At 45.4% G+C, this 15,491-nt stretch overlaps 1 protein-coding gene across 1 annotated transcript; it reads left to right on the top strand.

The window, feature by feature from the left end:
- Positions 1 to 210: 210 nt before the first annotated feature.
- On the top strand, positions 211 to 13,349 carry LOC145358718 (sphingosine 1-phosphate receptor 3-like). Its single transcript, XM_080212960.1, has 2 exons — positions 211 to 519; positions 10,970 to 13,349. Exon 2 carries the CDS (start codon positions 11,150 to 11,152, stop codon positions 12,269 to 12,271), a length of 1,122 nt encoding a protein of 373 aa, XP_080069086.1. The 5' UTR covers positions 211 to 519; positions 10,970 to 11,149; the 3' UTR covers positions 12,272 to 13,349.
- Positions 13,350 to 15,491: the final 2,142 nt, after the last annotated feature.

The raw sequence follows: 15,491 nt of genomic DNA, 5'->3' as shown, positions 1-15,491 counted from the left end.
AAAATGAAAGGGAGAAAGTCACCTCTCTTGTCAACTGCTGGGTGGAGTGGGCCACCCACTTGACCAAGAGTCAGAGGCCCGGAAGCTAGTGGCGTTTGCTACCAAACAAACCTGTTGGACTTTAATCTTGGACTTCTCACTGTGGTGATGAGTGGGCAGTGGCTTGGTGATTACAGCTAGTTTCTTTTCTCTCTCACCCGAGATTACTAGCATCTTAAAGACCCCGCCTCCTCCAGCCAAATAAAGAGAGGCTGGCGTTGCATTCTTTTCGCCAAAAAAGAAACAATCCCTATTGCAGACCAGTTGCGGCTCAGAGTCAGATCAAGTTGCGATTTAACCGGATCCACAACACAGCCAGCTCCAGCACTGAGAGTTCCGAACTTCGCCTCACTTTGACATCAGTATCAAAGGCTGCTGGCTCCAAACTGTCTGAAAGTGTGTGCGTGTTTGTGTCTGCACCCTGAACCGTCCAGGAACGTACTCGGAAAGAGCTGCCTGTCGCCTCTGGAAGGATTGAAGGTGCGTGAATTGTTTCTGGGAACTTATAGCGAGTCGCGCTATAAGTTTGTTGTAATGGATTTAATTGACATTTTACTGACCGGTAAACAAATGGGATGCTGGCTAGGTGTCAGAATTATGGAAATTGTACAAAACTTAAGCCGCGTCTGCATGCACTGTAAATCGGTTAATATATTCGCCTGGCAGAATAATTCTTGTCTGTGTAAGATTAATATTATAGATGAAGAAGGAAACAGGGACAGAGAGAAACACACACACGGACAGAGATGTACACAGTATTGGATAAAGAGAGAGACACACAGTGAGAGATAGACAGAAACAGAGAACCTCGCACAGGAATACAGATGTCTATAGTAATAGGCAGGTAGAGAGAGACACACATACACAGCGAGAGATAGACAGAAACAGGGAAACACACACAGGGACAGAGATGTAATAGTAATGGACAGAAAGAGACAACACACACAGTGAGAGATAGACAGAAACAGAGATGTACACACGAATGGACGCACACTCATACACACAGTGTAAGATAGACTGAAATAGAGAGAGAGAAACACAGGGACAGAGATGTGTACAGACAGAGTTACACACACACACACACAGATAGAAACAGAGAGCGAAACACACAGGGACAGAGATGTACACAGTAATGGATAGAAAGAAAGACACAGACAAAGTGAGAGACAGAAACAGAGAGATACACACAGGGACAGAGATGTGTACAGAGAGAGAGACACACACACACAGCAAGAGACAGAAACAGACGCACATGAAGAAATCTTGAAAGAGAGGAGGGTAAAGTAGCTATGGGAAGGTGACAGAGAACAGAACTGCAACTGAGAAATCGAGGAGAGAGGCAGAGGGTGTCTCCTGAATAACAGCATCCAGAGAAGAAAACCAGAGTAGGAGACTCGGGACAGACAGGGTCCAGGTCCCCCTCCCACTGAATTCCCACCTACAGTCAGGATCTGGTTTGCAGCCCAGCTTGCTGGGGGAGGGGGTGGTGATCAGCAGCCCTCAAAGGGGCACAAGCAGCAAAGTCCACCTTTAACTGGTGAGCAAGTTGGATTCCTGTGATTGTTTCATTTTAGTGCCTGGACTTTAAGCTCAATAAATCACATTGTAGGTTAGGAATTGAACAGCAGAGTATATTAGTCATGCTGGAAAAATCTGCGGATTGTTCCTTTTGTAATTGGGGAATGTTAATTTTCTTACCTTAATTGGAGTTTATTTTCTGTATAAATTCTCCCTTGGTTCTGCCACACTCTTCCCACAATGTGATGATAATTCCCACTGAAACATCTCACCACATTGTAGGGATTGAGGCTAGTCTCGGGATGCTCCCATTTCAGACTATGAGAAGTAGAGAGAGAATTCAATCGATTCACAGGGGTCAGAATCAGATGAAAGTGACAACTGAAACAAGAACTTTAGTGGTTTTGTTATGCTTGGATCTTCCCTTCCGACTACACAGAACAGCTAGAAGGAAGACTTGCATTTATATTGCGTCTTTGGCAGACTTAGTACCTTCAAAATGGGCGGCACGATGGCACAGCGGTTAGCTCTGCTGCATCACAGCACTAGGGACCTGGATTCAATTCCAGCCTTGGATACTATGAGTGTGCACGTACTCCCTGTGTCTGCGTGGGTTTCTCCAGGTGCTCCGGTTTCCTCCCACACTCCAAAGATGTGCAGGTTAGGTTGATTGGCCATGCTAAATTGATCCTTAATGATAGAGGGGTTTTCAGGTAGATATTTGGAGTTACAGAAATAGGACCTGGGTGGGATTGTGGTCGGTGCAGACTTGATGGGCTGAATGGCCTCCTTCTGCACTGTAGGGATTCTGATTCTAAGAAAAGTGCCCCAAAAGCTATATCTAATTTCTTCTTGAAATCACACAATGTTTTGGCCTCTACTTTCTGTGGTGGTGAATTTCACAGATTCACCATTCTCTGAGTGAAGAATTTTCTCGTCATGTCAGTTGTAAAAGATTTGCCCCTTATCCTCAAACTGTGACCCTAGTTCTGGACTCCCTCATCATTAGGAACATTCTTTCTGAATCTATCCTGACTCTGAAATATCTCTGAAGTGGTCACTGCTGTAATGTGGGCAGTGGAAAAAAATCAATTGTAATATAGAATGGTTCCAGCACAGAAGGAAACCATTTGGCCCATCATACTTGTTCTGGCCCTCTGAAGGAGCAACTCACTTAGCTCCAAGCCCTTGTGATTTCCCCCACAACTATGAACGTTCTTCCTTTCCAGATAATAATCCGATTCCCTCTTGAGTACCTCGATTGCATTGGCTTCCATCACACACTCAGATAGTGCCTTCTAGATCGCAATCATGGACGTTTTCCCTCCTGATACCATTGCTTCTTTTGACCATTACCTTAAATCTGTGCACTCTAGTTCTCAATCATTCAACTAATAGGAGCAGTTTCTCCTCTCTATCCTGTATAGACCTCCTTGGGATTTTGAATACTTCTATTTCCTCTCAAATTTCTCTTCGAGAGAAACAATCCCAACTTCTTCACTCCAGCTAAATAATGATATCCCTTATCTCTGGAACTATTCCCATTAACCTTTTCTGCATCCTCTGTAATATCTTCACATTCGTCCTAAAGTGTCCCGAACTGGGCATAATACTCCAGCTGATGCCAAACTAGAGTTTTATACAAGTTTAACATAGCACCCTTGCTTTCGTAGTCCATTTATCTGTTGATAAATCCTGAAATGTTGTATACTTTTGTAAATTGAGTTTGTGTCTTTATATGCTCTATTTGTGAACTGAAATCCCACTCACCTGATGAAGGGGCAGCGCTCCAAAAGCTTGTGGCTTGTGCTATCAAATAAACCTGTTGGACTTTAACCTGGTCTTGTGAGACTTCTTATTGTGTTTACCCCAGTCCAACGCCAGCATCTCCACATCATATGCTTTAATACAGCTCTCTCAACTTGTCCTACCACCTTCAATGACTGGTGCACATGGGCTTCCAGGATCTCTCTGCTCCTGCACCCTCTTTGGAATTGCACCCTTATTCTGCATTGTGCCCATGTTCTTTCAAACAGAATGAATCATTTCACAGTTCTCTGCATTAAATTGCATTTATCAGTTGTCTGTGCATCCCACTAACCTGTCTATGTCCTTTCAAAGCTCTACATCAGCTTTCTCATGGTTCACAACGCTTCCAAGTTTCATATCGTCACAAATTTTGGAATTGTGCCCAGTACACCAGGATTGAGGCCATTAGTTTGTAGCAGGAAAAGCAGGGGATGTAACACTGATCCCCAGGGAACTCTCCTATCACCCTACCTCCAGTTAGAAAAAACCATTAGTCTCCCCGATCTCTGCTTCCTGCCCATCAGCCAATTTGGAATTCACTGTCAAAGTCTCTTTTATTCCATGAACTCTAACTTTGTTTGCAAGTCTGTTGTGCAGCACTTCATCAAATGCCTTTTTGAAGTCCAAGTGCGCGACACAATCTTCCCTTCATCAATCCCCTCTGTTATCTCATCAAAGAAAACCTAAGCAAGTTAGTTACACATGATTTGCCCTTAATAAATCCATGTGGCTTTCATCAATTAACCGGTATTTACCAAAGTGACTATTCATTTTTGCCCCAAATTATCATTTCTAGAAGTTTCCCAATCAATGAGATTAATTGACAGGCTTGCAGTTGCTGGGCTTATCTTTATACCCTTCTCTGAACAAATCCAGTTCTCTGCACCCATGCTTGACTCTCAAGAAGACTGCAAAATGATGGCCAGTCCCTATGCAACTTTCACTCTCACTTCCCTCAGTTTCCATCCTTGGATGCATTTCATCCGGTCTGGGTTCTTGGCGGCATGGTGGCACAGTGATTCGCACTGCTGCCTCACAACGCCAGGGAACCCGGGTTCAATTCCAGCCCCAGGTAACTGTCTGTGTGGAGTCTGCATGTTCTCTTCCTGCCTGTGTCTGTTTCCTTCAGGTGCTCCGGTTTCCTTTCCACCGTCCAAAAGATGTACAGGTTAGGTGGATTGGCCATGCTAGATTGCCTCTTAGTGTCCGAAGATGTGTAGTTTAGAGGGATTAGCCATGGTGACGGGAGGAGAATGCTTGGATAAGAGTCTTGTTAAGCGAATCAGTGCGGGCTTGATGAGCTGAATGACCTCCTTCTGCAGTGTAAGAATTCTATGATTCTTATCAACTTGGAATACAGACAGCCTTTTCTGTGCCTCTTTATCAATTTTAAACCCTTGAACGTCTAGACAACCTCCTCTTTCACCATAAATTGTGTAACATCTTTTTCCGCAGTAAAAACGGATACAAAGTATTTATTTAGCCCCTCAGCCATGCCCCCTGCCTCCATTCATAACTCCCCTTTTTGGTTCCTACTCAGCCCAGTCCTCCTTTTACTTTGATGCCAATGGAAGACTGGGTTTTATGTTAACTGCAGCCTCCTTTCACACTCTCTCTTTGCGTCTCTTATTTGTTTTCTCAATTCTGCTCTGAACCTCTATATTCAGCATAGTCAAGTGTACTCTTCTCCTGATAACCGAGCCCTATTTCTTCTTAATTTCTTCATCTCAACCGCTATCTCTTCTGACATCTAAGGGGTGGCACAGTGGTTAGCACCGCTGCCTCACAGAGGCCAGCAACCCAAGTTTGATTCCTGGCTTGGGTCACTGTCTGTCTGGGGTTTAAACATTCTCCCCATGTCTGCGTGGGTTTCTTCTGGGTGCTCCAGTTTCCTCCCACAGTCCAAAGATGTACAGGTTAGGTGAATTGGCCATGCTAACTTGCCCCTTAGTGTCAGGGGGACTAGCTAAGGTAAATGGTTGGGATTGTGGGGATAAGGCCTGGGTGGGATTGTGGTTGACACAGACGCGATGGGCTGAATGGCCGCCTTCTGAACTGTAGGATTCTATGATTCCCTACATTTCTTTGCCCTTTTTTTTCCCTTTATGGGAATATATTTTCTGTTAAAAGCATCCCCATTGTTCAATTGTAGTTTTTTCAACCCAATTTATTTGGGTGATTCTTTCCCCATTGAAGTTGGCTTTCCGTCAGTCACTTATCGTTACTCTGGATCATTCCGCATCGATTTTTGTGGCCAAACAAATCTTATAATACAATGATCACTCTTCCCTAAACTTTCCTGTGCTGACACCTGGCCTACCTCGTTCCGAAGAACCAGGTCTGCTAGTGCTTCCTTTCACATTGGTTTGAAGACATACAGCTATAGAAAACTCTCCTGAATACATTTCACCAACTCTTGCCCTTTACAGTATTATTATTCCAGTCTATATTTGTCCAATTCAAATCCCGCATTATAATTAATCTGTAATTTTTGTCAATAATTTCCTTGTAAAATTGGCCCTCTGCGTCCTTTGCACTAGCCTTTACACTGCACTGAATAATGTGATTGTCAGAGAGTTGGGGTAGACTTGATGGGCCAAATGGTTCTTTCTGCACAGTAGTGATGCGATGATATTTTGCATTCCTAGTTCTAGCCAAATACATTCTGTCAGTGACTCCGATGGGATATCCTTTCCCACCAGCGCTCCAACACTATCCTTAATCAATCTGTCATTCCTTCCCCTTTCCTTCCGCTCCTCTTTTTCCTGAACTCCTTGTGTCCGGGAATATTTAGTACCCTGTCCTCCCCTTTTTTGAGCAAGGTTTCCAATGCAGCCACGATATCAACTGGATATCTGCACCTGTAACTCACTAATCTTATGTGCCACACTCCGTATGCACAGTAACCTTAATTTTGATTTTATTGCTTGCCCCCTTACTCTGAAGCCACCTAATAACTTAATACTTGCTCCTCTGTTGCTATCTGGTCACACCCTGTATTGATATTCCAAAGGCTGATTCCTGGGATGGCAGGTCTGTTATATGAGAAGAGATTATATGGGTTGGGATTATATTCAGTGGAGTTTAGAAGAGTGAGAAGGGATCTCATAGAAATTTATAAAATTTTAAGTGTCAGACAGGGTGGATTTAGAAAGAATGTTTTTGATGGTGGGGGAGTCCAGAACTCGGAGTGATATTTGAGGATAAGGGATAAACCTTTTAGGACTGAGGTGAGGAGAAATTTCTGCACCTAGAGAGTGGCGAATGTGTGGAATTCACTACCACAGAAAGTAGTAGAGGGCAAAATATTGTGTAGTCTCAATCAGAAATTAGATGTAGCTCTCAGGACTAAAGGGATCAACGGATATGGAGGGAAGGAGGGATCAGGATATTGAATCCGATGAGCAGCCGTGATCATAATGAATAGTGAAACAGGCTCGAAGGGCTGAGTGCTTCCTCCTGCTTCTAGTTTCTATGTTTCTGTGTTTAATATTATGTCCTGATTCCCACACTTTTGCCAAGTTAATTTAAACCATCTCCAATAGCACTAGCAAATCACAGCACTAATGTAATAATTGTATTATATATTCATTATTAAATGTGTATATGTGGTACGTATGTGTATATCAAACTTTGATTTCAGTAAACAATGAACTGTAAGAATCAGGAATGGTTTATTGGGGACCAACCACAGTTGGAGTTTGAGGTCAGTATCAGCTTGGGGTCACTTAACAGATTTCTGTGTGTGTGTATGCATGTGCGTGCACATGTACAGATGTGTGCATCTGTACATGTGCACATCTCTGTGTGTGTGACTATGTGAGTGTATGCATGTTGTGTGTGCGTGTGTGCACGTGTATGTGAGTGTGTGTGTGCACATGTGCATGCATGTATCTGTGTGTATGAGACTGTGTATGTGTACATGTATGTGCACATGTGCAGATGTGTGCATGCGTGTGTGTGAACGCGTGTTTATTTGAGTGTGTGTGTATGTGTGCACGTGTGTGTGCATGCATTTATCTGTGCATATGTGTGAAACCATGTGCGTGTGAAAGAGTGTGTGTGTGTGTGTGTGCAGCTCTGTTCCCTCTTGTTCAAGTTAACACCTAGTGAAGCATCCTGAGTGACATGAAAACAAAATAGAACAGGTGCTGGAAATTTGAAATAAAAACAGAAATGCTGCAAATACTCAGTATCTGTGCCGAGTGAAACAGAGGCAGCAGCAGGTCAGCGACCTTTCTTCAGAACTGTTAGAACTATAATAGATCATGAGTTAGCGAAAAGCAGGGAGAGAGGGAGGGTGGGAAGAAGGACAAAAGAGAAAATCTGTGATAGGCTGAGGGGGCGAAAGGAGGATTTAAATAATGTTTTTTTCTTTCATTTCTCACTATTTCCTTTGCTTTGCTTTTCGGAGGGAGCGGCTACTGTTCAGAATGCTGCCATTCGCACCTCCTCTGGCTGCATCTTCTGTTCAAAAGCAAAATACTGCAGAGGCTGGAAATCTGAGCTGAAAACAGAAAATGCTGAGAAGACTCACCGAGCCTGGCAGCATCTGTGGAGAGAGAAATAGAGCCAATGTTAACTCTGTGTCTCTCTCTCTCTCCACGGATCCTGCCAGGATTTTTGAGTACTTAGCAATTTTCCAGATTTTATTTCTGTTCCATCATCATGATGGCACAGTGGTTAGCACTGCTGCCTCGAAGTGCCAGGAACCCGGGTTTAATCCTGGCCTCCAGTGACTGTGTGTGGAGTCTGCGCATTCTCCCCATGCCTGCGTGGGTTTCCTCCCACAGTCTGAAAGAGGTGCTGGTTAGGTGCATTGGCCATGCTAAATTCTCCCTCAGTGTACCCAAACAGGCGCCAGAGTGTGGCCAATGGGGGATTTTCACACTAACGTCATTGCAGTGTTAATGTAAGCTTACCTGTGACACTAATAAATAACCTTTAAAAGTTTAAACTTTATAATGACATGGTGGCACAGTGGTTAGCACCGATGCCTCACAGCACCAGGGGCCCAGGTTCAATCCCAGCCTCCGGGTGACTGTGTAGAGTTTGCACATTCTCCCTGTATCTGCATGGGTTTCCTCCAGGTGCTCCAATTTTCTCCCACACCAAAGATGTGCGGGGTGGGGGATTTGGCCTTTAGCATCGGGGGGCCAGCAGGGTGAATATGTGAAGTTAAGGGGATAGGACCTGGGTGGGACTGTTGTCGATGCAGGCTCGATGGGCCAAATGGCCCATTTTTGCACTGTAGGGATTCTATGATAACTGGGTTGCTCTGTAAAAGCCTGTTCAACATTTCATATAGCTACGGCGATTCAGGTGCCACGTGTGAGCCAGATTATGCCATTTACGCTCATCAAAGACACATTGCTTTCGACTGACACGAGATACACAGCAAAGAAGACTGATTCAATCCTTTCAGTATTTTAGAATTTTAAAGGATTGCTTAATAGTATCTGGAAGCGATGTTATCATATTTACTGAAGACTAACTTGCCGAGAGCATTATTTAATGCCTACCTTAAGTGCTGTAATTTGTTTGCCAAAGTGCCTATCTTGACTTGTCAAAGGGTATAATTTGGGAAATTATCAGTGTTGCAGAACAGCTGTCGAACATCAGCCGAGACAAAAACAAACTCGATATAAAATCAGAGGATGTGGAAAATACCCAGCAGCTCAGGCGAATTAACCTCCGTAAAGGGTAACTGGAGGAGCCCTTTTGCCAGAGCTTGTTTCTGACAAGCGATCTATACCTGCAAGGCAAAGCCGTCTTTCTCCTTTCCCAGGCAGGAGCTGCTCCACCTTACCAGCGACGCTGTTTCAAGTTCGTGTACGGGGTGCCAGATGCGGGACTGAAATGATGTCCATTCCACAGAGCTGACCCTTCAGTTCTTGTTCCCTGGTGTGCTGGTTAGGTGCACTGGCCGTGCTAAATTCTCCCTCCGTGTACCCAAACAGGCGCCGGAGTGTGGCGACTAGTTGTTTTCACAGTAACTTCATTGCAATGTTAATGTAAGCCTACTTGTGACATTAATAAGTAAATTAAAACAGCAGTACTTGTCTCAGTTTATTGCATCGAATCCTTACATTGCAGAAGGAGGCCATTTGGCCCATCAAGTCTGCACCGACCACAGGTCCACCCAGATCCTGTCCCTTGTTAACCCCATGTATTCACCCTGCTAATCTTCCTGACGCTAAGCGACAACTTAGCTAGGCCAAACAGCCTAACCCGCACGTCTTTCAGATTGTGGGAGGAAGCCGGAGCACCCGGAGGAAAGTCATCTGGGGAGAGCGTGTAGACTCCACACAGAGTGACCCAAGGCTGGAATTGAACCCGGGTCCCTGGCGCTGTGAGGCAGCAGTGTTAACCGCTGTGCCACCGTGCCGCCCCCACCAGCCCGAGGAGCCTGAAAGGCCCTGCTTTGGATTAGTTCACGTCCTTTGGCTGAGACGTTAAACCGAGGCCTCCTTGTGCCCTGTTGGGTGGACATAAAAGATGCTGTGGCACCATTTTGAAGGATGGCAGGGGAGCCCTTGCTAGAGTTCCAGCCAATAATTATCCCTCAAGCATCACTTAGAAATGGATTGACTGGGTAATTATCACATTGCTATTTGTGGGTGTTTGCTGTGTGCAATTTGGTATCTGCACCTCCTATACGTTAAAAATACTTACAGGCTAGAAAGAGCTTTAGACCACCCTAAAGTTTAACAGGCGCTATATAAATGTGTCTTTGTGTGCTTTGTATCCATTTAATGTTTTATGTGGATTTGTACATTACCGAGCTACTTCCTCAAGTCATTGCACCTGGGACATAATAGGTTGCTTGGATTTGAAGTTAAACCTATTGAGAATCTGGCGCAGTTGTGTATATCTGGTTGCTAATTCTCCACTGAGCAAGCAATTTGTTGGCAGTGGGCGTAGGGGCTGAGTGTTAGGCAGGTTCGAAAACCCTGATGGATTATCTTCACAAGTTAACGATGAACTTGAACATTTGTGGTGAGATTCAGGGATGCCATAAAACAATTATTTTCGGTTTATTTGCCTTGAGAGCTCATTTTCATCTATCAACCTTTGGGGATGGAGGAAAGTGGCTGTATTGTGGTGGGCATGGGTGGTGCTGGGGGTGCGGGGGTGGTGGGGGCAGGAGTTGTGGGGAGGCTGGGAATGTGGGGGGGAAGGTGGCTGGGAATGTGGGGGGGCTGGGGTTGTGTATGTGTTTGTGTGTGGGTGGGTGGGGTAGTGGGGGTTCAGTCAGGGTTGGGGGTAGGAGTTGCTGTTGGGGGTAGGGGAAGGGATCTTGTACTGAAACCGCCAGGAATCTGACCCACCAGAGGTGGCAATGCTGAACTTGGACTGGATGGTGTTTGGCCTCCGCGGGAGCCCAGTGTCGACCACTGCTTGCTCCGTGAGTGAGTCTAGAGTTGGCCAAACACTTTGTCCCTGTGGGAGTTGGGAAATGCACTTCCTCTCATTCAGTACATTTCAAACTGTGTTCCCAGCAGCCAATTTCACCTTTTTACCCCAATCCCTGAAATATTGAACTTGTCTCATTGCAGGAATCTAACTTTGTCTAAACTCCGTTGTAAATGCTCTCCCTCAGGTCGAATCGAAGGCGGCCATTGGAACTCTGCTTTGATTTCCCAGCCTTCCATGGGCAGGCTGTGACAGCGCGGCCGGACCACATGTGTTGACAGCGCCCTCTGCAGTTTGGAATGATTCAGTACACAGAGTAGACACGAGGAAGTGTCTCTGGGACATCGTCTCCAACACAGTGGTAGGAATGGCTCTGTCCAGTGGGTATCCGGAGAATGAGATCATCATCAGGCATTATAACTACACGGGACGATTACAAAACAGGACCGAGGGTGTTCCAAACAGCGCCAAAGTTGTAATATTCCTGCTGGCTTGTACATTGATAGTTATTGAGAATGTGATGGTGCTTGTGGCCATTTGGAAGAACAAGAAGTTTCACACGCAGATGTACTACTTAATCGGCAATCTTGCCCTTTCCGATCTCTTAGCAGGGGTGGCCTATGTATTTAACATCCTTATGTCCGGGTCCCGTACTTTGACCTTAACGCCAACCGAGTGGTTCATTAGAGAGGGCAGTATGTTTGTTGCCTTGTGCGCGTCAACCTTCAGCTTATTGGCTATCGCCATTGAAAGGCACATGACCATGGTGAAAATGAGAGCGTATGACTCCAAGAAACAGTACAGGCTCTTCCTGCTGTTGGCTGCCTGCTGGGTAGTCTCCATTCTCCTGGGAACCTTGCCTCAGATTGGATGGAGCTGCATTGACCAACTCACGTCATGTTCCACCATGCTACCGCTCTTCGCCAAGAGCTACATCGCCTTCTGCGTCATCATTTTGACCATCATCTTGTTCTCTGTGGTGATCCTGTATGTCCGCATCTACCGCCTGGTCAGCAGCAGCAGCCGCAAGATGAAGACACGGCGGAACGCCAAAGGCAGCCAATCGGAGAAGGCCATGGCTCTCCTGCGCACGGTCATGATCGTCCTGGGTGTCTTCATCGCCTGCTGGTCACCGCTCTTCATCTTCCTGATGCTCGACGTGGCTTGCAGCCCCAAGCAGTGCAAGAGCCTCTACAAGGCGGACTGGTGCATTGCCCTGGCGGTGCTGAACTCAGCCCTGAACCCCATCATTTACACCTTGTCCAGCAGGGAGATGCGAGGGGCTTTTCTGAAGTTGCTTTGTGGCTGCCTGGTGGGCTCCAATGTAGCCAGGAGCTTGCCGATATCACCGACCGCAGATAACAGCAGGAGCAAATCCAGTGGGAGCAACTTCAACAAACCTAAGGAGGAGGTTGACTCCCCAACAATGCTCATTTCAGCCTGCCTGGTGAAGTCAAGTGACTTCTCACTGGAGAAGGGAAAATCTTGAACTTGCTTGTGGCATTTCAGAGTTATCAAAGGAAAGCCTCTTTATTTGTATCAGAATTGTGACTTAATGACGATTGATATCAGTGTTTCAGTTTTAATATATAAAGAAGTACCATTATCTCGTACAAAGTATCACAACAATGTCACTTGATAAGCACGCAACTACTGTAGCAAGTTTATCAGTTCTCCAGCCCAAAGTTCACCACACCTTTAATACACAAGAGGCTTGATTATCAGTTTATTAGAGAGTCATAGATTCATAGAGTCACACAGGAGGAGAGAGGTCCTTCAGCCCATTGGCTATTGACCCATTTACTAAGAGGGAAATGTTTCTTTCTGTCTATCTATGCCCCTCATGATTTTGTGTCGAGGACAACTGCCATGCTTAGATTTCATGTCCACACATTAGGAGAAGTGATGATGGGTGGGTGCAGAGAAGGAAGACCGTCAGTCAATATTACCCACTTCAGTTTGCTATCAAGTGAATCCTATCATAAAGTCTGGTTGGCATTGCAAATAAGGGAATGGGCGCCAATATAATTATTTGTCCTTGCCAGTGTTCAGTGGCTTGCCAACAGAGCCAGGCTCAAGGGAGCTGATAACAGATTGGAGCCGCACTCACTGCTGATCCCTACAGTGCAGAAGGAGGTTATTTAGCCCTTCGAGTCCACACCGACCACAATCCCACCCAGGCCCTGTCCCTTTTACCCCACATTTTTACCCTGCTAATCCCCCTGATACTATGGGGCAATTCACAGTGGCCAATCAACCCAACCCAGACATCTTTGGATTGTGAGTGGAAACTGGAGCACCTGGAGGAAACCCACACAGACACAGGGAGAACATGCAAACTGCACACAGACAATCGCCCGAGGCCGGAATTGAACCCGGGTCCCTGGTGCTACAAGGCAGCAGTGCTAACCACTGTGCCGCCACGTCTAGCTACAAAACCAATCAGAATGAGGAGCCGACTAGTTAGGACTCGTGAGAAAGCATTCTTCACTAAAATATTCAATGAGGCAGAATATTTCTGTCTCACTGAGCTGTAGTTGGTTAATTATTGAGCATATTCAAAACAGATTGATCTCAACTCCAGCTTGGTTATCCCTTAATTGCATTAGTATCCAAAAATCTATCAATCAGCCTTAAACCTGTTGAGTGGTAGAGTAGACTCGAGCTTTCAAATGGTTGACTCCAGCTCCTATTTGCCTTTATGTTTGCCAATTATGATTAAACTACTTGATGAGATTTCTCTTAATTGCCTCTAGCTGATTGGATAATGGAATGTATTTCACTGGAATGCACCCTAAATATTGTGTCCCATTTTAGCACAGACTTAACGGAGAATTCCTCATGGCACAGTGGCAAAGTGGTTAGCACTGCTGTCTCACAGCGCCAAGCACTTGAGTGCGATTCCCAGCTTGGGTCACTCTCCGTGTGGAGTCTACATGTTTGCCCCATGTTTGTGTGGGTTCCCTCTGGGTGCTCTGGTTTGTTCCCACAGTTTGAAGGATGTGCTGGTTAGGTGCATTGGCCATGCTAAATTCTCCTTCAGTGTATCCAAATAGGCGCCGGAGTGTGGTGACTAGGGGATTTTCATGTAACTTCATTGGAGTGTTAATGTAAGCCTACTTGTGACACTGATAAATAAACTTCACTTACGGCCTTTGATAATACCTGTTGATCTTACCAAGTGAATGTTTAATGTATCTCTAAAAGATTTCTTTAGTTGGTATTTAGCAGCCCTGTTTCCCAATTCAAAATGGTGGAGAAAGGAAAGTTTAATTGTAAATCCCATCCTTGTTTCCATATCTCTTCTTGTCCTTCCCATCTCCCTATCTCAGTAACCTCCTGCACCCCCACAACCTTCCGAGACCTTTGTGTTCCTTCAGCTGTGGCATCTTGCGTTTTACCAACTTCCTTTAGTCCACCAATGGTGGTCATGCCCAAGTCCCAAGTTCTGGAATTCTTTTCCCGAACATCTATCTCCTTACTGAAGGTGCTGCTGAGAACTGACCTCTTTAACCAAGCTTGAGGGCACCTGTCTTAACGATACATCGAGTCAGTGCCAGTTTCAGTCTGATAACAATTTTGAAAACATCATAGGACATTTTACTACACTAGGGGTTCTATATAAATGCAAGGTATTAATGTCTTAAACCTCATCCAATATCTCAGCAATATTCCTTTTTCGGCTAATGGGAGGTTCAAGTAAACTTAAAAGTTGTTTCAGTGAAAATAATTGTCTCAAATAATTTATTTCCTGAATTTGCTGTTGGATGTGGGAGCACTGATGTGCCAGTCTTCATTGCCCACCCCGAGCTGCTCAAATTGACTGTTTGGGATTTGAGTTGTACACGGGTTAGAGTGGGTGGGGATGGTGGATTCCTGTCTCATCTACACCATCTACTGACAGTGACAGTAGAAAGCCAAGTGTGTTCTTATGATAATCTGGCGTTTTTTCCTAGTTCTTTCCTGCTGCTAGCCTGCAAGTGACCAAGTTTATTCAAAGTTATTCTCGTAGTTCACCAGATTGGGATTTGAGCAAGTCACTGGGCAGCTAGTGATAAAGATGAATGCAGGCGAGAATGGGATGAGGCAGCAGTTGAATAGTTTAGGTGAGAAATTGAAGAGGACTATTGGTGACGTTCTGCTTTGGTCCCGACAATTTTTGCCATCCCATTCCTCACTTGGCAGTCATAGAGTTGGAATTTTACTGTCCGGCCCGCCACAGGAATCAGAGCAGGAGCCCCATCCAGTCTGCAATGGATCTCCGACAGAGGGTCATAACCAAGCCCATCCCCTACCTTAGGCCAATAACCCCAAATATTTATTCCACTAAGCCGTCTGTCTAATTTACACGTTTTGGGACACTAAGGGGCAATTTAGCATGATCTATCTATCTAATCTGCACATCTTTGTTGGAGGAAACTAGAGCACTCGCAGGAAACCCATGCTGACACATCCACACAGACAGTGACCGAGGCTGGAATTGAACCTGTGTCCCTGGCGCTGTGAGCCAACAGTGCTAACCACTGTGCCACCATACAGTGCCATCTTAGCATTTCCCTCCAAAGCACCCTCACTCTCTCGTTTACTTCCCTCTTTACCTTTTAAACGGCCTTACAAAGTACCTCCTTGACACTGATCAGCTCTCCCAGACATAGATCTTTCTCAAACTTGCTCCTGCTCAGTCCACTGCTTTCTTAAACCCTCCACCC

This window comes from Carcharhinus amblyrhynchos, chromosome 26 (assembly GCF_965287045.1).
Source record: "Carcharhinus amblyrhynchos chromosome 26, sCarAmb.v2.hapA, whole genome shotgun sequence".
In the NCBI taxonomy this organism is placed as follows: domain Eukaryota; kingdom Metazoa; phylum Chordata; class Chondrichthyes; order Carcharhiniformes; family Carcharhinidae; genus Carcharhinus; species Carcharhinus amblyrhynchos.
Note: the sequence above shows the minus strand (reverse complement) of the source record. Positions and strands in the feature narration are given on the sequence as shown.